The sequence below is a fragment of the Anabrus simplex genome, chromosome 2 (assembly GCF_040414725.1).
Source record: "Anabrus simplex isolate iqAnaSimp1 chromosome 2, ASM4041472v1, whole genome shotgun sequence".
In the NCBI taxonomy this organism is placed as follows: domain Eukaryota; kingdom Metazoa; phylum Arthropoda; class Insecta; order Orthoptera; family Tettigoniidae; genus Anabrus; species Anabrus simplex.
The window spans coordinates 685,349,073-685,375,066 of record NC_090266.1 but is presented as its reverse complement, the minus strand read 5'-3'; the positions used below and the strand labels follow the sequence as shown (position 1 = coordinate 685,375,066).

Genomic DNA, 25,994 nt, shown 5'->3' with positions numbered 1-25,994 from the left:
GGGTTTCATGACATTTTTTGTTTAACTGATATTCTTTATGATATTTTGCAAAAGAAGTCATTGGATGTGAACTATTGTATATCAAAAATAAGAACAACATGTGATCTTCTAAGAAACAGGAGTACTGATGAACATTTTCTAATTATATTTGAAAAGGCCAGCAAAATGATGGATATGCGCCAAACCCGAGAGTATAGCACCCTTACTCAGGACAAATATGTTCAGATGTATCGAGTTTTATATTTTGAAATTTTGGATAACATTTTGATGGAAATTGATGAGAGATTTCGCGATTGTGATAAAATTAAATTTGTTTGCTTAGCCGATGACACAAAATTTGAAGAATACAACACGTACTTTCCTTCTAGCGCTCATGAAAACTTGCAAAATTTCTTTGGATCTGTGTTTCCCAAGATGCATTGCTTAAGAAATGAACTCTCTATTTGAATGCCGATGAAAAGTACAGATATGTTTCTACTGAAGACATGTTCCAAATGCTTCACGGAGATAAAGACATTTTTACGGACGCTTATAAATTGTTCTCCCTTATTCTGTCCATCTCATCTACTACTGCGTCAGTGGAAAGAAGCTTTTCTTGCCTAAAACGTATAAAAACATACCTTTGAAATGCAATTTCAGAAGAGAGACTTTCTTATTTGGGAAATATTGCTATTCAGAAAGAACTACTTCTGCAGTTAATGAACAAACAACCATTCTATGAAGACATTACCGACAAGTTTGCAGCTTTAAAGGACCAGTGGATCGACTTGATGTACAAAAAATAGGTGAATTCAATTATTAAGAAAACAATTAATGTAAATATATATATTTTCTTTACTACTATAACTTTTCGGTTTCTAGCGTCAGTAAACAGCTGTGCGTCGTAAATGAAAATACGACAAAATGTCCGACTCTTCCTGAGGGTGCCGTGCTTCTATAATTGTTAGTCTCCCGGTCAGATCTTATCTCTACTTTGCATTGTAGAGCAAAGGCAGCTACATGGTTGCCGCGCTGTGACGTTACACAGCGCTCCGGTCTGTATACGTGCTGATCCCTCCGCCAGTCACAGGTACGAGGTACGAGTACAAAACAACCAAAAACAACACATAGTTCCTAAATCTGTCGCTCGAAACCAAATGGGTTATAGCTATTCACCATACTTTACAGCCACGAGCCGCCACTGGTTCGTGGACTTTGTTAAAGGCCAGGGGTATGTTAAAGTGGCATTGTAGATGGATAATTTGAATGCTGCCAGAGGAACAATTTATGAGACTTCTCTTCACTGTTGGTTTAACTGTCCTTTTCTTAAGTCAAAAACTGGGCTGAGTAGCTCAGATGGTTGAGGCACTGGCCTTCTGACCCCAGCTTGGCAGGTTTGATCCTGGCTCAGCCCGGTGGTATTTGAAGGTGCTAGAATACGTCAGCCTCATGTCAGTAGATTTACAGACATGTAAAAGAACTCCTGAAGGACAAAACCCCAGCACCTCAGCGCCTCAGAAAACTGTAAAAGTAGTTAGTGGGACGTAAAGCAAATATAATCATCATCTTAGTTAAAATTATGGTTTTTGTGTAAGGTATAATAATATATGAGATGCCGCAAGAATTCATGCAGATATTTTCTGTTCTGAGTATCATTTTATTACATTAAATTAGCATTTCTCCTTAAAAAATCCAAATATTCCATTTCTTTTGCTCGTCTGTGTGTTTTGAAGAGTAAAGAATTCATTAAAATCATGTATCAGCAGGACTGGGCTTTAACCCAGGAAGGATGGAGTTTTTATTTTTCTCATATTTTGAATAATTTTGATATGAGGTCATTAGTAGAAGAAAATGCAGAAAAAGTGGTTTCCTGAAAATCTTTTGCATAGGTAGCCTGGAAAAGCCTGGTACCATACGGTACCGCAGTCCATAGTGAGAGCAAAATTCTTGCTGTATGTAAGTACAGAAATAATACATAATTATAGCATTTGTTTGTGTTTGGGTATTGTATTGACGTAGGAAATAGCACCAATCATAGTTCAAAATATATTGTAACGTGTTGGCGGGGTACTTAAATGAATAATTGAGTGCATAACCTGGTAGCGTCCTATTTCTAATATTTATTAACTAAGCACTACAACTACATATTTACACACATACAGACGATAGCCGAGCCACAAGGTGCACACGTACACGGTCACACACTTACAGACGGTTCGCGCTCTCTCTCTCTCTCTGTTAGTTTCTCTTATGTTCCATCTACAATGACACGCACACACACACACACACACACACAAAGAGTCATCGATTATTTGCAGTACACTCTCTCAGCCACTCAGTCACACTCGTTAGCGCTGTCACGGTCCACAGCCTACACGTCGGTGTCGCAGGTCGGGATAGTATCCGCTGTTTACTCGATCCGTCGAACTCTGCAGTCTTCCACGTCGGCACCCAGTGCTCTCTTCGCGCTACTCCAGAACACCCAAGGTTCTTCTCCCGTAGCCGGTCCCAAGAGATACACACGCACGACGTCAACGAGACAAGCACGAGTCCTCGGCTCCCACAGGCAGATACTCCATTTAGGCTGACACCTCAGCCTGACTGCGCTCACTCCTCACCCTCACACTCTGAACAATTCTCACGGACTGGCTCTCACTGACTAACTCTGTAGGCAACTAACTGCTCTTTTATACCTGCGCCAGCCCTTCTGGAATAGTCCGGATGTTTGATGGATCGAGGGACCTGGCGAAATAGAAGACTCCAGATTAGTCTTCCAGTCGTTTCCGTAGTTCGCTGCGGCGCGACCGCAGATAGAAGTGAGAAGGGCCGGCCCAGCGCTTGAGTGTTGCTCGCGGATTGGCGCGCTCGAGCGTAAGGGGGTGGGGCGATGGGTGACGGCCCCGGCGCGTAGCGAGTTAGCATGGCGGACTCGACAACCATTACAATATCTATTTATTATAGACTGTTATTGACAATAATAAAATGTGAGAGTATGATAAATTCATGGGAACATATGTTTCCAACGTCAGTGATACCTGCCTTTGAAATTATCTTTCAGAACTAACCTATAGTTCAGTATGACCAAGCTCGATAGCTGCAGTCGCGTAAGTGCGGCCAGTATCCAGTATTCGGGAGATAGTAGGTTCGAACCCCACTGTCGGCAGCCCTGAAAATGGTTTTCCGTGGTTTCCCATTTTCATACCAGGCAAATGCTGGGGCTGTACCTCAATTAAGGCCACGGCCGCTTCCTTTCCACTCCTAGCCCTTCCCTGTCCCATCGTCGCCATAAGACCTATCTGCTGTGTCGGTGCGACGTAAAAAAAAAGTTCAGTATGAAATTTTCCAAAGCAGGAAAAACACACACACACATCTTTCAATTTACTCATTCCGTTCTTACATGTGATTCGCAATTTTCAACTATACATCAATGACGCTGGCTTGAATGATTTCAGTTTTGACCTATTTGATAGCATACTACTTCGGCTGGGGTGCTCAATTGATGTCCCAGGAGATTGAGAAGTAAACCATCTTCATCCTCTCTTGCAGAATCTTCATTGGAGTAGTCCGGCTCCATGGCTCAATGGTTAGCATCCTGGCCTTTGGCCACAGGGGTCCCGGGTTCGATTCTCGGTAGGGTCGGGTATTTAAACCAGCACGAGGGCTGGGTGTATGTGTCTTCATCATTTCATCTTCATCATGATGTGCAGGTCACTTACGGGAGTCAAATCAAAGGACTTGCACCTGGCGAGCCGAACATGTCCTCGGACACTCCCAGCACTAAAAGCCATACGCCATTTCATTTTTAATTTCATTGGAGTACACAGTTGCATCTGGTGGTTCAGTGTATATGTCGCTTATATCTGTGTTGTCCTCTTCCATTATTTGTGATGCTTCCTCCAATGTAAGACCACTGAAGGGGAAAGAAAAAATGGAGCCGTGCTGAGTGGCTCAGGCGGTTGAGGCGCTGGCCTTCTGACCGCAACTTGGCAGGTTCAATCCTGGCTCAGTACGGTGATACTTGAAGGTGCTCAAATACATCAAACTTGTTTCTGTAGGTTTACTGGCACGTAAAAGAACTCCTGCGGGACTGAATTCCAGCACCTCATCGTCTCTGAAAACAAAAAATGTAGTTTGTGGAATGTAAAGCCAATAACCTTAGAAAGAAAATGTAAACAAATAGAAATTTCTAAACACACTGCAGCATTTCAGAATACATAATTACTCTATACGGACTGTACTGGTATATGAATGAAACTTTACTTCCCACTATTTCAATTTATAATATAAAGTTGTAGGTTTGATAGCAAAACACGAAATGCTATTTAAAAGATGTGTGGAACCATACAGTATCAACAAACTTATTTTTGTAGTATATCGAACAAATGGAAAGTACGTTTTTTTTGGCTAATTGCTTTATGTTTCACTGACACAGATAGGTCTTATGGTGACGATGGGATAAGAAATGGCTAGGAATGGGAAGGAAATGGCTGTGGCCTTACTTAAGTTACAGCCCCAGCATTTGACTGGTGTGAAAATGGGAAACCATGGAAAACCATTTTCAGGGCTGCCAACAGTGGGGTTCGAACCCACTATCTCCTGGATGCAAGCTCATAGCTGCGTGCCCCTAACCACACGGCCAGCTCACCCGGTATGGAAAGTACGGTAATGATTCTCATACTTATTGACATTCCTTCATTTCATAATTATGAACATATTTCGTTAGTTGAAAATATAGTATAATGACGTTGGTTCCATCAGTCAAGACATGTACCTGAGGCGAGATGCCATTGTTGCTTCAAAGAAAGATTCTGTCTGTTCGATGCACTGTTGATGAAACTCAACAAACATTACAGCCAAGCCAACAAGACTGACTGATTCTCTGAATAGCAGGCTTCATTTTATTGAGAGACCAAACAAATGCCTCTGGAAATACCACACATTCTCAAAATATTGCTGCTAATTTTGTCCATACGATGGATAATAAAGAAATGAGCAGTTCGTATTTTTAATGAAAAAAGGTATTAATCCAGCCCGGGAGGCACTACATTTGTAATGTTATAAGTGAGTGGAAATTAATGCAATCTTACTTGGAGAGCATCCGAGGGGAGAGATGTGTCCATTGCGATGTCCAGGAACCCACCAACGCGCCCCAAAAAGTACATTTACTTTTATAACCTAATTAAGATTATTATACGCCATATTCATTTCTCAAGTAGCTTCTTGTATTCCTATTGGCCAATGTAAACTGGCACGTTATCTCCTTCCCGAGAAGGAACTTCATCATAATGCGTTACCAACCGCAGCACAATAAAAGCGCACGACGAAAGTAGAGGGCTAGGACCGCGTTCAGGAAATTAGGGGCCTGATGCCGCTCAGCGGCTTCTAACCGTCCAGACCAATGGCCTTGTCCACGGCAAGAATCCTAACTATCCAGACCAATGGTTTTCTCCACGGCAAGAATCCTAACTGTCCAGACCAATCGTCTTCCGTCCAGACCAATCGTCTTTCCTCACGAAACTAGGGGCCTAATGCTGCTTCACGGCTTCTAACCGACCAGACCAATGGTATTGTCCACGGCAAGAATCCTAACTATCCAGACCAATGGTTTTCTCCACGGCAAGAATCCTAACCGTCCAGACCAATCGTCTTTCCTCACAAAACTAGGGGCCTAACGCCGCTTCGCGGCTTCTAACTGTCCAGACCAATGGTCTTGTCCACGGCAAGAATCCTAACTATCCAGACCAATAGTCTTGTCCACGGCAAGAATCCTAAATATCCAGACCAATAGTCTTGTCCACGGCAAGAATGAAACTAATAATCACCCCACTACCAGCTATCGAAGCAAGTGAAGCAAGCAGAGGTTGGCAGCACTGAGCACTGCTAGAGAACATCCTTTCCGAGTAGGCCGCGAGCGAGGAAACAAACGACAGTCGCTACGCGTGAGTGCCTCCCGGGCTGGACTAATGATTGAAAAAATTCAACATATTACTTATGTGAGTACCTTCTGTGGGTGGGGTACACATACAAAGAATACACCCACGGTATCTCCTGCCTATCATAAAAGGCTACTGAAACGGGTGACCAAGGGATGATTGTATTAGAACCATGAAACTACTTCTGATTAGTACCATCATGCGGGGAACACCATTGGTCGCCTTTACTTGCGAGCAGTACCACTATGTTAGGTATACAATAGGTTTGTGATTAGTAACAGCAGAGATTGGTTCACTGTGGGTTTCCAGTACCCGCGATTAGTACCATTGTGAGAAACACGTACGGGTTTGGGCATTGCCTGTGATTAGTACCACTATATGAGTGACGCTGTGGGTCTGCGTTGCCTGCGATTAGTACTCCTAGGTGAGGAACACCATTGGTTCGCATTGCCTGTGTGTGGCGTCATTATGTGAGAAACACCATAGGTCTGCGTTAGTTGTGCGATGTACGCTACTTGTGAGTAGTAACATAATGTTTGGAACACCGTGAGTCTACGCTACTTTCGATTAGTACCGCAATATGACAAATACCATGGTTCTACTTTACTAGTGATAAGTACCATTGTGAGAAAACAATAGAGATGATGGAATTCCTCCCTGTGGGATAGCAGACAAGACATTGAGCCATAAGGAGATGGGGCCAGGAAGTACAACTCGCTGTTGACGATAAAGTTTTTATTTATTTATAAGAGTTAAAAGATTGTCATGAATATTATAGTTGTGGGAAAGTTTGTAAATGAGCAGATTATGATTTATGGATTCTAATGCTTTAGCAAGATCAATCTAAATGACGTCCAGTTATGTCTTGTTAGCGATCGCAGAGGTAGCATATTGATTGAAGACAGATTTGTAAGGGATGATTTATGCTCCATAAAAACATGTTGTTTTTCTGATTTAAAAAAAAAAAAATGTGGCGAGTACATCTGGCAGGAGTTAAAAATTATTTCTGTGAACGCTGGAGAGGGTAGAATTTGATCAAAATGAACTTGTATGAGGAGGGGTTATGCCTGTCACTGAGTTTATGAATGGGGATTACATTAGCATTTTTCCGAGCATCAGGAAAAGATACAGAATTATAGAACAGATTGAGACTATGAGAGAAGAGGGAAGCATAAAGAAGATTAGGATTTTTATTTAATTTTTTGATTTGTTGGCAAAATTGGTATACTTTCATGTGTCCAGCTCCTTGGTTGAATGATTATTGTTAGTGACATGTGGCTCAGAGGGCCCTAGGTTCAATTCCCAGCCAGGTCGGGATTTTTACCATGCATTGTTAATTTCTTTAGCTCGGGAGCTGGTTGTTTATTTTTGTATTTTTAAAATTTTTTTTTTTTGGCTACTTGCTTTACGTCGCACCGACAGAGATAGGTCTTGTGGCGACGATGGGACAGGGAAGGGCTAGGAGTGGGAAGGAAGCGGCCATGGCCTTAATTATGGTACAGCCCCAGCATTTGCCTGGTGTGAAAATGGGAAACCACGGAAAACCATTTTCAGGGCTGCCGACAGTGGGGTTCGAACCTACTATCTCCCGAATACTGGATACTGGCCGCACTTAAGCGACTGCAGCTATCGAGCTTGGTTATTTTTGTCTTAATACACATCTTTATTGACCCACAATTCATTACATTACAAATTGCCACAGAATTGCATAACAGTTAATAAATCCCTCCAAATAGGTTTGGCATAAGGAAAGGCATCCAGCCATAAAAATGGATTAAATCCTAACAAGGTGCTGACACTCCAGGTAATTGGGGAAAAGTCCAGGAAGGAGAAGAAGGTTCCATGTGACTTAAAATTTTGGAATGACTGATGATTTTGATTCATAAGTTAATTCTGCTTACAGGAGTAATCCTGTCTGAAAATGAAGAAGTTCAGTCCCCTCAAGATGTGCGTGTGGCCACATCAGAGATCCACTACCTTGTTCTCAGTCGGCTTAGCAGTGCTGTGGCATCCCAACTCATGGAATCTGTGGACTGTCTAAGAGAAACATATGTTGGAACGTTACAAAGGTGTTTAGAAAGTTTGGAGAAAAACTGTTATGAACAAGAAGGAAATCTCCTAGCTAGTGATGCATTTAAACAGGTTAGTACATTTTTATTTCCTCTTGTATGGAAGGTTGAGTATCAATCAACTTTATGATCAGATTGTTTGGAAAGTATGTGTATTTGTGCACGCACATACATGGGGATTCTGGGTTCATTTGCAGCTGTACTCGTCAATAACTGGGGTGCGCTTGCATAATGGTCTAGCCACTCGACTTTTAACCTTAGTTTCTGAGGCTCGAATCCCAAAAATTTCAGGCGGGATTTTCTGTAGGGCTAGTATGTGGCTGCAGGAAGGTCATCGGACCATAAAACGTTTTTTGGTAGCAGTTTTATGTCTAATTCCGATCGGTTTTCAGCAACAATAGGAAAGTAAATGGCTAAGACTGGGAAGAAAAATCAGCTGTGGCCTTAATGTCCTTTATTACAGTACAGCCCCACCATATGCCTGGTGTGAAAATGTGAAACTGTGAGAAACCATCTCCAAGGCTTTTCCAAAGCAAGGTTAAATAGAAATTACCTGCTTGAAAACACATGAATTGTTGTAGCATTGTAAGTTGACTTTTAACTGTGTCTCCTGAATAAAGTTCAGCTACAGTTGGTGAAAGAAGTGTGTTGTAATTTTCTTTTCAATGTATGGTAGATAAGGTAACTATGTATTTTTGGTATGTGTTGTTATTCTTCATTATGATAGAAGGGGACTGCTGGCACACCTAGAAAAGCATTTGGGAAGTGTAGTTCATGAGAATTTTGCCAACTTAAAGATGGAGATTATGGTTCAGAAGATGTGTACCGCTTTGAAGAACCTTCCATAGCAGACAATCTCGTAAAGGCACACATTGAGATCAACTCATTTGGTTAGTGTGTAAGTGAGAAAATCTGAAAAGTCTTATTGGTACTGTTACATTGTTTTAATGGAGCAGGGAGGGAAAGAAGCATGAGGAATCAATGGCTAGTCAAAGCATGAACCAAAGATTAAATTTTGAAAAATACATTTGCTGGAAATCTTTTCAATTTTTTATTTCTTTGCTTTGCTTTGCCGGAAATATTTTCAGCTGATAACAACCACCACCACCATAAATTTACAAAAATGTCTCAACAAGATAAAACTTTAAGAACAATGAAGACAAGCTCTGGAGCTTAAGTTTTTCACCTGGGGAGAGAAGCTTCCATTTACAGTGGATAAGACTTAGTCTTCATTGGGCCAATAGGTTAACCTACACTTAAATAGTTTGCATGAAATTACAGTTTTGAAAAAGAATCAATCCATGGACCATATTTGCAAGAAGTTAGAACTTCCTAAATTAATTACAAAAGAGGGGAATCAGAACCCTCAGTTTGAGAACAAATACATTTCTATAGGAAGTACAAACCCTCAGCTTTAAGTTCAAACATAATGGAAGGGTATCGAATCCTGGACTACAATTTTGCATTTCAGACATCTTACTAGGGAGTACATAAGAATTACAATTATCATACTTAAAAGCTCATTAGACTCTTACACTCGCTACTACTACACAGCCCAGAAAAATACAAGCAAATGGAAAGGCTGAGAATAAAATGAAAGGGAAGGCTGTTCGCACTCAAGTACTCCCAGTATGTGTCTTGTCAAAAAAAAAAAAAAAAAACCACGAGGGGCATAAGGCCTGGTGACACAGAGGATAAGCTATGCTAATTGGTGACCAAGATAAGAAAAGTTAAAGTCCGAAACACAAGATACCAAAAATTTAGAGTTAAAAAAGATCTTACAAGGGAAGGGTGGATACCGGGTAATCACAGACCTTGCGTAAATTTTGTACACACGTTAAATGAACCAAGAATAACAAAATGGCCAAAACATTTCCTTTGAAAATTAACTTATGCGACCTACAGAGAGGGTTAAAGTTTTCATGTGTGAATTGGCGCGCTTGGGAACACAGGACTGCAGCGCGTACTGGGTTCATTCGTCAAGGGACCACACCACTGATCTTCTTTCTTATTCCGTTAGTAATCGTGTAGCATGTTGTGAAGGTGATGTAGCTGCATTAAGAGAAATAATTTAATTCCTGCATTGATTGTGGGTCAGTACTGTAACGGCAATAGGATAAAGCTGTTCTGGTGAAAATAAAGGTTAATCAGTGTAACAAGAAGTGTTACACACAGATGTAAGTTACTCCTTATAGTTTCTGCAACAATGATGCTCATGGTACAAATGTTGAAAGTACGAAGTGGTTGTACACAGTCATACCTAACAAAGCAAGGATAAGGCCAAGTGGAACATTTTAAGTCACTGCTGCCAAAACAATATTGTTCCTGTGTGGCAAAATGATATCCAAATTCAATAATCGAACAGTGTCAGATAATCGATGTACAAAACCTTTCTATGCTGTAAACCCGTATACATCTAGTGGTTGACAGTAAGCTATGGCACCAGGAGGGATTGTCATCAGCTGTTCGGTATCTTCATTTTATGTAGACTTGTGTCCAGAAAAAGAATCCAAAATGAGCGTAACTTTCCCGGATGGTGCATTTTGCTTGAATATGCCATTAAACCATTTATTCACTTGTATAGATCACGTTTTCTTGGATTTAGTGCAACTGACATTAATATTTTTATGCAAAAACATGTTCTTTTTCACTGTCTTACAAAACACACCTTTCGACTCTATTAAAGTGATGCATAAAGAAGTAGAAGTAGTTCACCACTTGTGGAAACTCTTAGCATATGGTGTAACTGTTTGTGATGGACACGACAGTTTGGACTGTGGTAGTAACTTATTTTTCCCCTTTTGAAGTCATTGTCCTTCCCATACACATCTCCAAGCTGAACCCATTCTGATCACTGTTGCACACGTTTTCGGAGCTGCAGGACTCCTATAACAGATTTAACTTCTTCTACAAAATTTTCTACTGCTGCCATGATTTCTACTTCTTTGTTGGTCTGCTTTTTCGTCGTTACAGATGATATTTACTGTGATATAATATCATTGCGCTTTTTAAAGTTGCGTACTCACGTTGGCATGCTTTAAACTCTGCACATTTTTTCCGTGGTTTCCCATTTTCACACCAGGCAAATGCTGGGGCTGTACCTTAATTAAGGCCACGGCCGCATCCTTTCAACTACAATCCCATTGTCGCCATAAGACCTATCTGTGTCGATGCGATGTAAAGCCCCTAGCAAAAAACTCCGCACATTTTTCTTCATGGACAACTTGCATAGCCCACTGATGGATGGTCACATTGTGAATTATTTAATTATTTGGTACATGCTTTTCCCACAAATATGACTTTTTTTTTTTGTTATTTTGCTTTTGATGTGATGGAACTTTTGTTTCACCAACAAAAACGAAAACAGACCCTGCTTACCACTTCTCCAATGTTAAACAGCCTTTATTTTTAAGCGTATGTCAGTGTGGCATCAAATCAGCTGTTGGACAGGGCAAGTTGTGGGTAGGGTATGGAGTAGCGGCCTCTCAATGAGCGAACCCAGCACGTGGTGCAGTACTACATAGTCAAACGTGTCAATTCAAACATACAAACTTAAGCGCTTTCTTTAGGTCGGATGAATTAATTTCCGAAAGAGGTATTTATGCCACTATGGTGTTCTTGGCTCATTCATGGTGTGTGCCAAATTGATGTAAGATTGGCGATTCCCTAGTATGTGCCCTTCCCTTGTTAGTCACCAATAAACAAAGTGAATAAGGGGAATGAGGATACACACTCGTGCGTAGTTGCATTTTACATAGTCCCCGTGGATATTGCATATGTGCATAGACTGCCTAAAAAGCCCTACATTTTAAGTTCTAACAGAAAGAGGAAAACCATACATTATGAATTCAAGGAAAATGCAGCTCGAACTAGCAGTCATATGCTGAGGGGAATGTTGGAATCTTCGTTTTGCCACGCGTAGATAAAGTTCACATAGTTAGGTGATAATTCTGCCGCTGGGCTGAGTTGTTCAGATGGTTGAGGTGCTGGCCTTCTGACCCCAACTTGGTAGGTTTGATCCTGGCTCAGTCCGGTGGTATTTGAAGGTTCTTAAATTCGTCAGCCTCATGTTGGAAGATTTACTGGCACGTACAAGAACTCCTGCAGGACAAACTTCCGGCACTTTGGCGCCTCTGAAAACTGTAAAAGTGTAGTTCGTGGGATGTAAAGCCATTGACATCATTATAGTTGTGCCTTACTTTACAGTGCCATAGGTACGCTAAAGCAAACCATAGTCTAATCACAAGCCCCCAGGGGGAGACTTCACTTAATGTAGCACACTCAAATTTGTGATCAGAAAATGACCCTTACAGTTCACACACACAACTATATATAGGGGCAAGCTGTGGGTGACAATTTTAGAATATGACATAATTAAGCTTTTTTGATTGGTGAAACATGACATCAAAAGAAGGTAATGCTCCATCGCTTCGCCTTCGCCGACTGACCTCCATCCCGGGGTGAGCCTTGCTTTTATACTCCTAGCCCTGCATAGGCTGTTACAAAACACACAATACACCATATAAGTTCACAGGTTGTTGCTGCAGCTGGTGAGCCTGGCTGATTGGCAGGCTGATGCAGCAGGCTCGCCCTAAGTGACCCCTCCTGATGCTCCACTTTGAACACCTCGAGTGCCGCTGCCGCGACGGGACGTGCCATGGCTGACCACCGGTGCCCTGGTGGGCAGCTGAAACTGGAAGCCAGGCGTTAGATTTATAAGTTCATCCCCGGTGGCATTGGCTAGTTGAATGGCGCAGTTCCAGCCGCGAGTGAGTGTGATGTAAAGGATGGATACCCTCGTATAGAAGTATTGTTTATGGGCAGTGTCCATCCTATTCCACATCGACATGGCCCGGAGAACGCCCTGAGCTTCGTGCTGGTCCCTGCCAACAGGAGAAGCGGGAATCAGTTGTTTGAGCGCCTCTGCCAAGCGGTAGACCCGTTGTGCCTCCGGCAAAGGAAGGCTGTTTGAATACGTTGCCAGTGCCAGGGCGCACCACGGGATGGTGTCCTCATCGTCCTCGTCTTCTGGGTCCATTTCGGGTGGCTTGGAACGTTGGCTAGGCGCTGGTGACTGGTCCAGGTCGGGTTGCCGACATTGGTTTTGCTGTAACTGTTGTTCCAGGTGTTGGACCATGGCGACAAGAGCTTGCCAATCCAGTTCTTGTGGAGGACTGTGTGTAGTCGTCTCCTGATGCTGGTCGGACATGTCTTGGGAGGCAGTCAAATCTGTGTGATCGTGTAAGTCGCCCAAGCGCAGGGGTGCCTGCTGAACTCAAAGCTGAGGATGCTTGCGTTTTGCTTGTCTTGTTGGAGGGGCTCTTGGTTTCCTTGAAGTACTACTGAACTCCTTGCTGTTGCGGTTTCAACATCTCAGGAACGCCTATAACCTATAAAAGTTATTAGGCAGTAGTGACAATTCAAAAACAGCTGAAGGTAATTCAGGTTAGTCAACCTCAAAACAGTAGCAATTCCGGACCATGTTAATTACAGTTAAATACGTTAAATACACTGGGTGGCACTTAGAATCAACACTGGTGACATCTTGTGAAGATACATGAAACTTAGTTGATATGGTTGAGTACAAGCAGTCTTTATTCGATTACACTGCTGACAGTTGATAAAGCAGGAATTCAAACTCCGAGAGAGGTCATGCTATTGTCACAAGTACCGTTCATGAAAAAAAAAAAAAAAAAACCGCAACAACAACAATTAAATCTTGGATACATTTCTCATTACTGTTTAGACTTCACATTTTATTAGAGAAAAACTGAATAATCCATGTGTGATATCTGATATGTTTCCAAAGGACAATGAAATGGAAACATTTAAAACATAGTTGGTGATTGAAAACGGGAAATGGATGTCTGCCTACTGTAGTTGAGAAATTATTCTAAGGCCGGATTGTTGACCAATAAAAATAATACTGTGCTTCTTGGTAAGATGTAAATGGATCTTGTAAGAAAATCCAGGCTATTGAAATAGAATGAATGGACTTGGATGTGTTTTTGAAACAACAGTTCATTAAGAGGATCCTCCTCAGTAATGTAATCCATATTGTACAAGCAAAAGGAGGCTGTATATAGAAAGTTGTTTTAACACGTTCGCTGCCACCATTTTCTAAAATATCTTTCTCAGGAGCTGTTTTGGCCATATCAGTCAACCCCAATAAATATAAATGCACTAAATGGCTTTAAAGCGTCAGATGGCACTCTCATCCAAATTATATCTGAAAAAAGAAACAACTGAATTAAATAGTAACTTAAAATAATAACTGAAATAATTCTGTTATCATGAGAATGTCAAATGTTGTTCTTATGTCTATCATTATGTATTAGGGTTAGCTTTTGAATTTTTGGAAATGTTCAAATATTAGTGTACTTAGATTATAACTCAGTCTTAGAGTTAGTTGTGCATTGTTGATCTTTCAGGATTTTAATCATGGTATTGTAATAACTGCTTAAGTGTAGGAAATTTCCTGAGGCCATAAATTAGCCACATATAAAAACTATAATCTAAATATCTTCTGAGGGTGCAAAATTGTGGAAAGCTAATTCATTTTACGATGCAGTTTCTCCCTCCTTGTGTTACCGTATTATGATCAAATGAAAATTATGCCTTGAAAATCTAATAAGTCCATCCAGAGCATTATATATTTGATTCAACTTTTCTACAAAATCTCTGGTGCTGTTCATTTGCATAAGTAAATTTTTAGTGGTGTTTGTTTGTGTGTTACAGTGTAATCTCATCTAAAAATATAGGTGTATAATTCATCAACCTCCAGACCTCCAGAACATAATCCTGTATATGGGTGTGCTATGTAAAGGGTGTCTTAAATGACCTTTACCTCTTTTTAATGGAAATCTGTGTGCAATGGAAATAAAATCTTGTACAGTGTTATTCCATTATGGACAAGTTTCATTGTACTGTAATATATTTGGAAGTTTATGACAAGAATTCTTTGTTTTGTTGGAATGGCAATAAGCAAGACAATTTGGGTATACTTTTGAAAGTGATAGTACACATTTGAACTCTTATACATCCATCCTAAGCTTTATTTGGTGTAACTTTTTATGAAATGCAAGGTGCACTTCCATACTGCATAAATATACTTTTAGTGATGTTTGGTCTTTTCTTAGATACTGAGTGCTGCATACAGTGTAGAGCTAACTACATCATCTTCTTCTTCACTTCTGCATTCTTTCATGGAGCGTTTGAGAAAACTTCTGCATACATTCCAATTGCCTTGGACCTCCCCTCGTCGTCTTGATGCATTGTGGAGGCGGCGAGTTGCAACGGAAATGTTGGAATCTTTAAGTGCATCTCGGCTTGCTCGCAGTATTTCTACACAGGTAAAATTATTATTTTTAAAACGTGGATTGAGTTATTTTGTAATATTATTTTCATTTTGAGTTGTTAATGAATGGTTCAAAAGTCCCTTTGGACTTTTATATGATAATGTTGTGAAATATTCTTTTAAGGGGATAGGAGTTAGGGATTGGAATAATTTATCAAGGGAAATATTTGACCAATTTTCACAAAATCATTTAAGAAAAGGCTAGGTAAACATTGACAGGGATCTGCCACCTAGGTGACAGTCCTAAAAATGATTGATTGATTGATTGATTGATTGATTGATTGATTGATTGATTGATTGATTGATTGATTGATTGATTGATTGATCGATTGATTTTTCATCTGTGGACGGTATCTTTGTGAGGTCTGTATTCCACTCATTTGTAAGCTATGTTGCATCATAATCCATTGCCCTTGTTATTTGAACTATTTTGTTGTGCCAGGGACTGACAACATAAAAATTTGGCCCCTTAAAACAACAATCTTTATCATTTGTTGTGCCAAGAAATTAAAAATAGGTTTCATTTTAGTATTTAACTTACAAGTTTATGCAGATAAATCTTGATAATTGTGTATCAGACATTTCATAAATGTAAAATACTACAGCATTGCAGCATATTGATCAGCATGGCAAAGCGTCCTTGCGAAACTGAATATCATCCACCACAGCGGGGTTTGGTTGGCGACGGGAGCTTTTCGTACAAGCCCCATTGCTAGCCTGCTCGCTGAATATGGTGTGCCACCTTTACACCAGAGGCACCAGCAAATTCTTCTGTGCGATGCTGCAAATTTGCGACAGATGCCACTTCACCCAAGCTATCCTTGCGTATTCCACAATGAAAACCATCGGCTGTACGCTGCTTATCCTTGAGCAACGCGGCCGGCTGTAATACGCTTGAATAGCAGTCACAGATTATTTGATGTACCTTTGGTTCCCTGTGTTGTCAGGCAACCAAGTGGGGTACTTCCATGGATAATACGACGAACTGAAATCATCCTTGATCTGTATACTGGCCTGAAGGAAAACAAGGACCCTTCGATTTATCGGAGGCTCTTCCTTTCTGTTGTTTGCCGGTATCCAGGTTCAATCGTCGTTTACACGGATGGTTTGAGGACAGAAACGAAGGTGGGCTGTGTGTTCGTTGTCGACAATGAGAGGTTTCTTTTTGCTCTCCCGGAAACATGTAGTGTGTATACAGCTATGCTATCTGTGAAGCTCTGCGATACGCGCTGTGCTGTCCGATGAGCACTGACACTTTCTTCTGTGTAGTGACTCCTTGAGCTCGCTACAGTCTATTGATACCTGTTTCCCTCAGCACCCTTTGGTACAGGGGATCTAGGACCTGCTGGCCTTGTGTTCGGATGCTGGCACCAGAATCACATTTGTGTGGCTCCCAAGTCACATGCGTGTAAAGGAAAACATGTTGCACCCGCTCTTGCAACGGTCAGTGCAAGATTATCCCGGTAGCTCATTAATTCTTCTCAGGGTATCCTTTTTCCGCCCATAAAATCTGAGATTTTATATGTAATTATTTAACGTGGTTTCTGAAGAGAAATTGGCCGCTGGGGTACTCGTGATGGGAGTATCAATATCCACGAGAATGACGACCGATATCTAGAAATCATCTCGCATTTCGTTTGTAAGAACTTGTCGATTGCTTACATCTAGAAAACTTAACAACTAACTTAACTCTAAACGTTACCAGAACAGAAATCATAACTCAGTCACATACTAAAGAAAATATATAAGATTATTTATTGACAAAAAAATTAATGTTCGAGATATAGTGAAATCTGGGTTAATTAATTCCGTGTTATCTCATCATTTGAAAATAAGTTAGAGTCAGCGCTGGCTCATTTAAGATAAAATAGTGGAACTTAAAAAAAAAAAATGCTAACATTCTCTCATTTATAAGTTCAAATTCCAATAAATTCACATGTGAACCTTCGTAGCCATGTTCCGAAAGTATTACATTTTTTTTTTTTAATAATATTTGCGATCATTGAGCATTCAAGGAATCAAATAAAATTTTCATATTGTAAATACTGCTCTGTTAATTATTAAAGTTATCCTCACAACATATGAGACATGTTTCCCAAGTATACACTTTCGCGTGTATTAAATTGTGGCAGTGTTCACCGACCTTCCATTCATAAGTTAAAGTCTTTCATAGGTTTGAACTCCGAGTGTTAGGTAATATCTTTCTAGTGTGAACAAGTAATGACTTACGAGCTAAAGCAATACCACCCTCGTGCCTACGATATCTGGCTCCTAGCTAACCATTGTAATATTCTTCATTTTTATATACTGAGTTAAAATCATATTTATCTGAGTAGAAATAAAAAAAAAAAATCTAACTAACTCTTCGAATAGTTTCTAATCTACACACTCATCTATTAGTGGCTCAATGTACTCTTATGATCTGCACTGTCTCAATATTTCATTTATATACGTGCTACTGAACGTGTATGGATAGTATAGAATGCAGGTATTTCATATCAACCTGTAAGATCACCGCTCCACGAAATACTAGATATATAATCAATCATGAGTCTATTGCATCATATATAAGAACACTCTCTCTTACGCAGTACCTGTTATTCACCCAAGTCAAACACAATATCACTGTCACGATACACGATTCTATATAATTCATGTTTACCTTACCTTGAAATGGTCATCTGCGCGGAATTCTCTTCTTGACGTATATTTTCAAACATGGCATAGAAACTCACCTTATATTACTAATAAATCATTAACACGTCAAATAGCAATTCTTACACTTCCCGTAGAACATAACTAAATCTCTTCACATAAACCATTCATCAATATATAATCACATTTCAATACACAACCGTCGATACTTTAACATCCTATCGGCTTCCATTTAGCCGCATGCATATAGCCATAACTCCGAAACCATATGCTAAATATTCAAGAATTGCTTAGCAAAATACGCAGTCAATAACCTCTATTTTTTAATAACAGTAATATGAATTCATATGCCCTCTTTCTCTGACGAAAAGAATACTTAATTTGTCAATGATCATCGTATTGCGCAGGTAATTCGTGACGTAAACTATACTCAGGTAAAACGAGATTAATCGAACCTTTACTAGTAACTTAGACTCATTGATTCTATCTCTACTCAAGTAACATACCTTTCTCTTATCGGATATTATTTCCACTGTCGATGTGCTAGTGCAATATCCAGTATATGTCATATTGTCATTCTAATTCATCACTTCCATCTAATTTTAAAATCTTAAGTATTTCACACATTACTTATATTACACACGCGTTCTTAATTACTTCATAAATCACCAAACTCTCAGCACATGCCAAAATAGATTGAGGGTGCAGATTGCAAGAAACTACTCTACTATAGAAAAGTATGGACTTAGCTCGTCAGTTGCTACATCTGGTCTGGTGGTTGCTCCGTCCTTCACTTGCTGCTAGACCCTCAGATTGGAACTGGATCTCCGTCTGAACTGGACATTCGCGGTCATCTGCTGGTTACATAGCTCGTCAGACCACTTCGTATCATCCGGTCTTTCGGCTGGCCGATGCTCATCCAACGTCATCATCTCCACTGGTTGGTCTGTCCAATAATCTCCGCCTGGTCATCTGATTCGACGGTACATATCCCCAGTTCGGTCCATCTTGATGAATTAGCAGACAGTCATCATCATGTATCTGTTGACAATGAAAAGAATTCCCTGTGCGCAGTAATTAGTCATGATATTCTGCATTTTCTGTTATTTAAAATAATCGTTAAAGTTTTTCTTTCTGTAAAAAGTTTTCTCCGTAAATAATTATTATTTTTTTACTGCTACGGTAGTTATATTCTTCTCGTGTGTAGTTATTAAATATTTCACAATGGTGAATTCCGATTCTTTCGATCGTTACGTTGCTACTTGATATTCCAAATCCGTCGTATATCACCAAAATTTATATATTTATATTTTTTTCTCGGCTCATCTACTGACATACAGCGATGAATACTTTAATTATATGCTGTCGCGAATATATATAATTAATATTCTTCTTCAGTAGGCAAATCTATTCTTGGAATATGTAGATCTGCTCGCATCTGCGTCTTGTCTACATGAAAGTAATTTTTTAGAGTCTCGTTAAACAATTCACCCGCTGCTATATTTTTTTTAAAACAATTCAAATGAGCCTCTACTGTTCTCCAGTGTCTTCGAAACCTATCCTTTCCGTGACGTACATAGCCTCCTATACGTTGCATTGATACGAAGTTCATTGCCTTAGTAGATCGCATGGGCCATACCTTCCTACGCCGCCATTTTGTTGTTGGTCTACGAGATGCGAACGGGCACATTTAATCCCCCTGGCATGAAGAAAATATATTGGTCACGATATATTTTCTCATTGTTAACTTGAATCTCAAATGTGACTTTGCATCTCGTATATTCTCTGCCATTGCGATATTATCTATTCGATTATCGAATATCAGCAGATTGGTATCGATTACGTCCTAGTTGCATTAATTTGTTTACATGTCCCGTAACCATGTATTTGGCAACTGCTTTTTCTTCATTCTAGTGGTCGTAATAAAGATATTTATTCCTTCCTCTTTGCGCATTTCACAATGGTAGGTCATTTAATGGCTTTAGACTTTCTTATCTCTTAAGTTCTTATTACATTTGCTGATTCTCTTGGAAGTACAACTTGATATTGCATGCATTATGTACGTTACGATATTTGCCATTTAAACTTGCTATTTCGTACGCATTATTCCCAAGTACGCGTTCGATTCTGTAGGGACCATTGTATAACGGCAGAAATTTAGCACATATTTTTGCTGGTGCATTTGATATTGGTGCAGTCTTAACCAGAACTAGATCTCCTTGTTTGAAATGTGGATGGAACTTCTTATTCCGTAGTCTTCTTAACCGTTTTTGAGACTGATCCTTGAGTCTCTGTTGGATCTTTAGATTTATTTCTTGAGGATCTGGCTTTTTCTCTAGCTGCATAGTGAAAATGCTGTCCCATGTTCTCTGTGGGTGAACATTTTTATGGGCTACGCTAGGAATATGGGCTATTGATTGATTAACCGTGTTGTTTAAACTTTCAGCTATGATATCTAGCATATCTATCCATTTCCAATGTTGTTGACTACAATATATTCTCCCGAATTTAGCGATCTCCTTCATATATCTCTCTACGGGATTAGCTGCTGGATGACGAACTGAGCATAACGTATGCTTGATGCCCTCATTTCTTATTCGTTCGCGGAACATAACTGAAGTAAATTGTGTTCCTCTATCAGTAAGGATCCTCTCAGGTTTTCCCATTTCAGGAAATGTCTTATTAATGAGGCCGTGTAAAACTTGTTTAGTATTGGCTCTCTGTATGGCTTGCAATGAAATATATTTAGAAAATATGTCGATAACCACTAGTATATATTTCTTTCCCTTCTTAGCAGTGGGTAACTTTCCAAAAATATCTATTGCATAAATTTCCTGAGCTCTAGATGGTATAATTGGGATCGGTTTATGTCCGCATGTGTAATTGTTATGCTTTACTCTCTGACACACATCGCATGTTTTTGCTATGTTTCTTACTGATCTTCGTAATCCATTCCACGTGAATTTCTCCATTATCGTCCCTATAACCTTGTCTATACCAGCATGTCCTGTCATCTTATGAGTATGCCAGATTAATTCTCTTTGTAGCTCTTCCGGTATTACAGTTCTTTTGCTGTTACTGATCTTGTCCACTACTTTCAATAGTATTCCGTCTACGATTTCATATTTCTTTGTGAGTTCTGGCGTTGATTCCCTGTTAACCAAATTATCGATGATGATCTTTAATTTCTGGTCAGATTCTTGAAATTCTCTCAGATTCTCTAACTTTCTTAGTAGTTGTTCGTCTTGAGTATCCAGTTCGATTGCTAGCACATGTTCTTCACCTTCATGTGGGTTTCTACTTAACGCATCAGCTAAGATGTTTTCCTTTTCACTGCAATGTTCAATCTTTAGGTCAAACTGTTGCGTGAATAACATCCATCGCGTTATCCTTTCGCTGATCATGACGGCTTTTAACCCAAAAGTCAACGCCTTGTGGTCTGTCCGTATTGTTACTGGGTAGCCATAAATTATACGTCTCCAATGTTGTAATGCGTGCACTATTGCGAGTAGTTCAAGCTCAGTAGTAGTATAATGTTGCTCATGTTTTCTAAGTTTCCTACTGGTAAATGCCAAATAAGTTCGTCTTTTGGTTTCATTATCTTCTTGATATAGGCATGCTCCTACACCAACGTGTGATACATCAGCTTGAATTATGAATCTCTGTTGATAATCAGGATATCCCAGTTTGATACTTTTCTTCATCAGCTCTTTCATGTTGATGAATGCTTCTTTTGCCTCATCATTCCACTTCCATTTATTGTTGACCTTTAGCAAGTTCTGTAACGGTGCAGCCGTATCTGTGTAACCTTCACAATGGTCTGAGAAGAATCCAGTCAACCCAAGGAATTGCCTTATATGCTTTAATTTAGTCGGCCTTGGGAAATCGCATATTGCCTTTATTTTTACGGGATTTGGTCTTATCCCTTCTCCATCGATCACGTGACCTACAAAAAGTACTTGGCTTTGGCAAAATTTAGATTTTGATAAATTTATTTTGAAGCCAGTTCTCTGTAAATTACTTAATAGCTTTTCCAATTTGACACAGTGTTCTTCGAAGGTAGTGCTCGCAAAGACTAGATCATCAACATAACAATTTACAAAGTCCTTTACTTCACTCGTTAGGCTTCTGTCTAGTGCCCTTATCAATACTGCCGAACTGACCTTTAATCCGAAAGGCAACCGACAATAGGCATATGTTTGGTTATTAAACATAAAACCTGTTAATAACCGTGACTTTTCTTCAAGTACAATATGGTGAAATGAAGCTGTGCAGTCCATACTCGTAAAATATTTCTGACCTCGAAATCTCTTCACAATGTCCTTAATTTTAGGGGCCTGACTATACTCTGGAATCAGTCTGGAATTTAGGACTCGCGCATCGAGGCACAAACGCAGTTTTCCGTTGTTTTTCTTTACAATTACTATAGGGTTCAGAAATGGGGTGGTAGTCTTCACGATCAATCCATCAATTAACATTTCCTCGATGATTTGTTTAACTTCAGTGAAATACTTCTCTGGCACATCATATATTTTTCCCTTATATGGCGTCCAGTCAGTAACTATCAGTTTGTACTTGTAGTTAGGAATCTGCCCTGGTTTATCACTAAAAACTTCAATATATTTGTTTATGATGTTGTACAATATTCGTTTTTCTTCTGCAGATACCGCAGCTTGAGTAATAGCTTCCCAAATTTCAGATTTTTCATAGCTCTCCTCTTCGATTGCAACGATTTCCTCAATTCTCATGATTAATTCCGGCTCTATTTCTGTGCTAAGATCTTTTTCTTCTAGTTCTTGGCTCTCTCCGTCCAATAGATCCACTTCTTTTCCCTCGATCTTCAACAATTCGTTCTCTTCAAGTGTGCTACTAATTTGAACTCTTTCTACAGTTCTATTTCCATCATTTTCTACCACTGGAAATCGAATTTCACCCTTATCCATATCAATTGTCATCCTAGAGCTTATCATGAAGTCTATTCCAAAAATGACGTATTTTATTTTCTTCATAACCATGAATGGATGCTCAAATTCATATTTTCCGATCTTTATACTTAAGTAGGCTTGTATCTTGCATTCAACAGACTTGTCTGGAATTATGCCTCGGATTTTTACACCAGATAGAGGTATGATTGGTATCTGTATTTTCCGATTTAGCTCTTGGAATAAGGTATATGACATTACACTTATGCTAGCTCCAGAGTCCACTAAACAGTACAATCGGGTGTTAAACACTCTCACAACTATTACTGGTAACTTGAATTTAGGTTGAGTTTCGTGACAAGTATCTTCTTTAATTAAATCTTCAGGTTGAATGTCCCAATGATCTATTTGTGCTACTACCCAACTGCGAATTTTGACAATATTCATTAACGGTTTAATATTTACAATTTCGTGTTTAACTAGTTCATTATCGGCGGTTTTTTTTTCGCTCAGATGTTTGGGAAATTTCTGTGTTCCCATGATTTTCATGCTCCTTCCAACCTTCTTCCTGTCTTCTTCGTTTATAATTCTGAAATTCGAGACTTTCTGCGCCTTCGAGGTCGCCGTTTATATCCTTATTTTTGATGGCTTCCTCCCATCGGCTCCTATTTTGTCTCTCTTCTCTTAGCTCTTGAAGATATCGCCTATTCTCTTCATTTTGATTATATTGTGCAGGTCTTCTCCTCTCATCGTATCGCCTTCTGTTCCTCTGATATGGTCGACTTCTATTGTTCCCATATCGAATGTTACTCCTATACTGGAAACTATTTCTATTTCCAATTTGCCCACATCTTCCGTGCTGTTGACCACTATACTGACAATAACAGTTTCTTGGTTCTTTGTTTTGGGCTCTAACACAATCTTCTGTCCTAATTTCATGACCCTTATCTAGTCCTTGGTTAGTGATTTCGGAGCTGAGCGTATTGACTGCTTCTATTTGTCTTATATTTCTGGGGTTCCTCTCCATTAAGCAGGATGACGTTAGGTCGATCTGTCTTAATCGTCTCTCCATGTCAATAGCAGTTTGTATATCAGAGGCTGCTAATAATCTTTGTATTTCGAGTGGTAATTGCCTCTGAATAGTTTTAATTGCCTCCAGTTCACTAGGTGGAGAATCTAAGTCCTGAAAACGATGAAATTGTAGGGAGAAGAAATCACTAAAGCGAGTTTGGCCTGCAGTCGAAAATTTCCTTGAGTACAGCTCTAATCTTAGCTGTTGCTGGATCTCAGGATCCCAGAACTTCTTCAGGAAAGCTACCTTAAACTCGTCATAGTTATGGAATGTGTACTTGAAAGCCTGGAACCAAATATTTGGGTTCCCGTCCAGATGTTTTTCGATAATTCTCAATTTCTTTTCCTCCTGAATTTTTCCTTCCCTAAAATATTCCTCTATGTCCCTAAGGAATTGTTTCGGTGAGGTCTTAGCCGAACCGTCGAAATGTTTTGGGCGGTCGTCGTAATTTTTAATGATATTAATTATCGTGCTTCCTTCACTTTGATTACTACCGTTTAATATTTCTATATCTCTTCTACTTGGGTCGCTTATCCCTGAAGGTGTGTTCTCTCTCTCATTAATCTGTACCTCTACTGCTCTATGTCTATCACTAAAGCTTGAGGCCATAGATTTCGCCGTGTGTGATTCCACCTTCATCTCCTGTATTTCCCTTCTGATCTGATTCACCACTTCTTCCGTCTTTTCGATTTTTCGTTCCGATTCCACCTTGTTATCTTCTATTTTCTGCTTCAATTCATCAATTTTCTGTGCTACTTTGCTCGCAGCTTGGTCATATTTCTCATCTAAGTCTTGTTGCCTTAGATTTAATCCTTGCATACCAACTGTTATATCATTTATTTTCTCTTCTTCCAATTTTCGGATCGTTTCCTGGCTCTCTGTTACCATCTCATTTATTTTATTTATTTCCTCGTGTATTTCCCTGTTTCTATTCTCCATGGTTTCAGTCAACCTCGTCTGCATGTTTTGGATTTCGTTCTTAACTTCATATACTTCCGACCGTGTTTTCGCTGTTTCTTCAGTTGCTTCTTCTTGTTTCTTGCGTAGCTCATCGATCATTCCTTTTTGTTCATCTTCTATTTTTCTAACGAATTCTTCTAAAGATTCTTTCTGTTTTAGCTGATCCTCTCTTCTTTCCTCTCTCATCTCAATGATGCATCTCTGGAATCTTGATTCCCGTTCCTGTTCTTTCTCTTCTTGTTTCTGTTGCCATTCTTCTTGTTTCTTGTGCAATTCTTGCATCAACTCATAATGTTCTTTCTTTCTTTCTTCGCGTTGTTCTTGTTGCTTTCGTTCCTTTTCTATCCGTCTTCTTTCTTTCTCTTCTTCCAGCTTCCTCTCTTTCTCTTCACGCTCCTGTTTCTCCTTCTGTCTTTCTTCTTCCAGCTTCCTCTCTTTCTCTTCACGCTCCTGCTTTTCTCTCTGTCTTTCTTCTTGTTGTTGTTTCAAATATTCGAGAAACCATAATGGAGCTCCTTCTTGTTTCTCTTGAGCTCTTCTCATCTCCTCTTCTTGTTCTCTTCTTGTCTGAACTCTACCCTGTGTTGCCATTTTATGTCGTTTTCTATATATTCGTTATAATATCTCAAAGTTTATATTAAGCTCTCTATTTTGTTAAAAATTCACTTATTTGCCTAACAGTCCTCTAAGTTCACAAAATATTAAATATTATATCACACACACCACAATAACTTAGTCTACAAGGTTTAAAAATAGTTCAAGGTTTGCACTATATGCACTAGTTTGAAGTTTTCTCTTCCGTAAATAATAATATTGATGGACCTTCCTGGAGATCGGCACCATCTCACCAGATAGACCAACAACAACCAGACCAAGAGTTCAAATCTATGATTTCGTTCACATTTCGGAACATGTTACGAAATAAATAAATTAAAATTCCGTTATGCTGCATTCCATATTTATATGTATGGCCATCAGCCTATACCATAATTAAAATTAACTAAGTTTCATTTCATATTGACTTAAAATCACCTTACCCTAGATTAT

At 39.5% G+C, this 25,994-nt stretch overlaps 1 protein-coding gene across 2 annotated transcripts in view; it reads left to right on the top strand.

The window, feature by feature from the left end:
- The window catches only part of LOC136864372 (dual serine/threonine and tyrosine protein kinase), a 331,375-nt gene that overhangs the window by 187,907 nt on the left and 117,474 nt on the right, over positions 1 to 25,994 (top strand). For both annotated transcript variants that reach the window (XM_067141287.2, XM_068226255.1), the window contains exons 8-9: positions 7,816 to 8,054; positions 15,121 to 15,333. In XM_067141287.2, the coding sequence (XP_066997388.2) occupies positions 7,816 to 8,054; positions 15,121 to 15,333 (452 nt within the window). The remainder of the gene's footprint in view (positions 1 to 7,815; positions 8,055 to 15,120; positions 15,334 to 25,994) is intronic.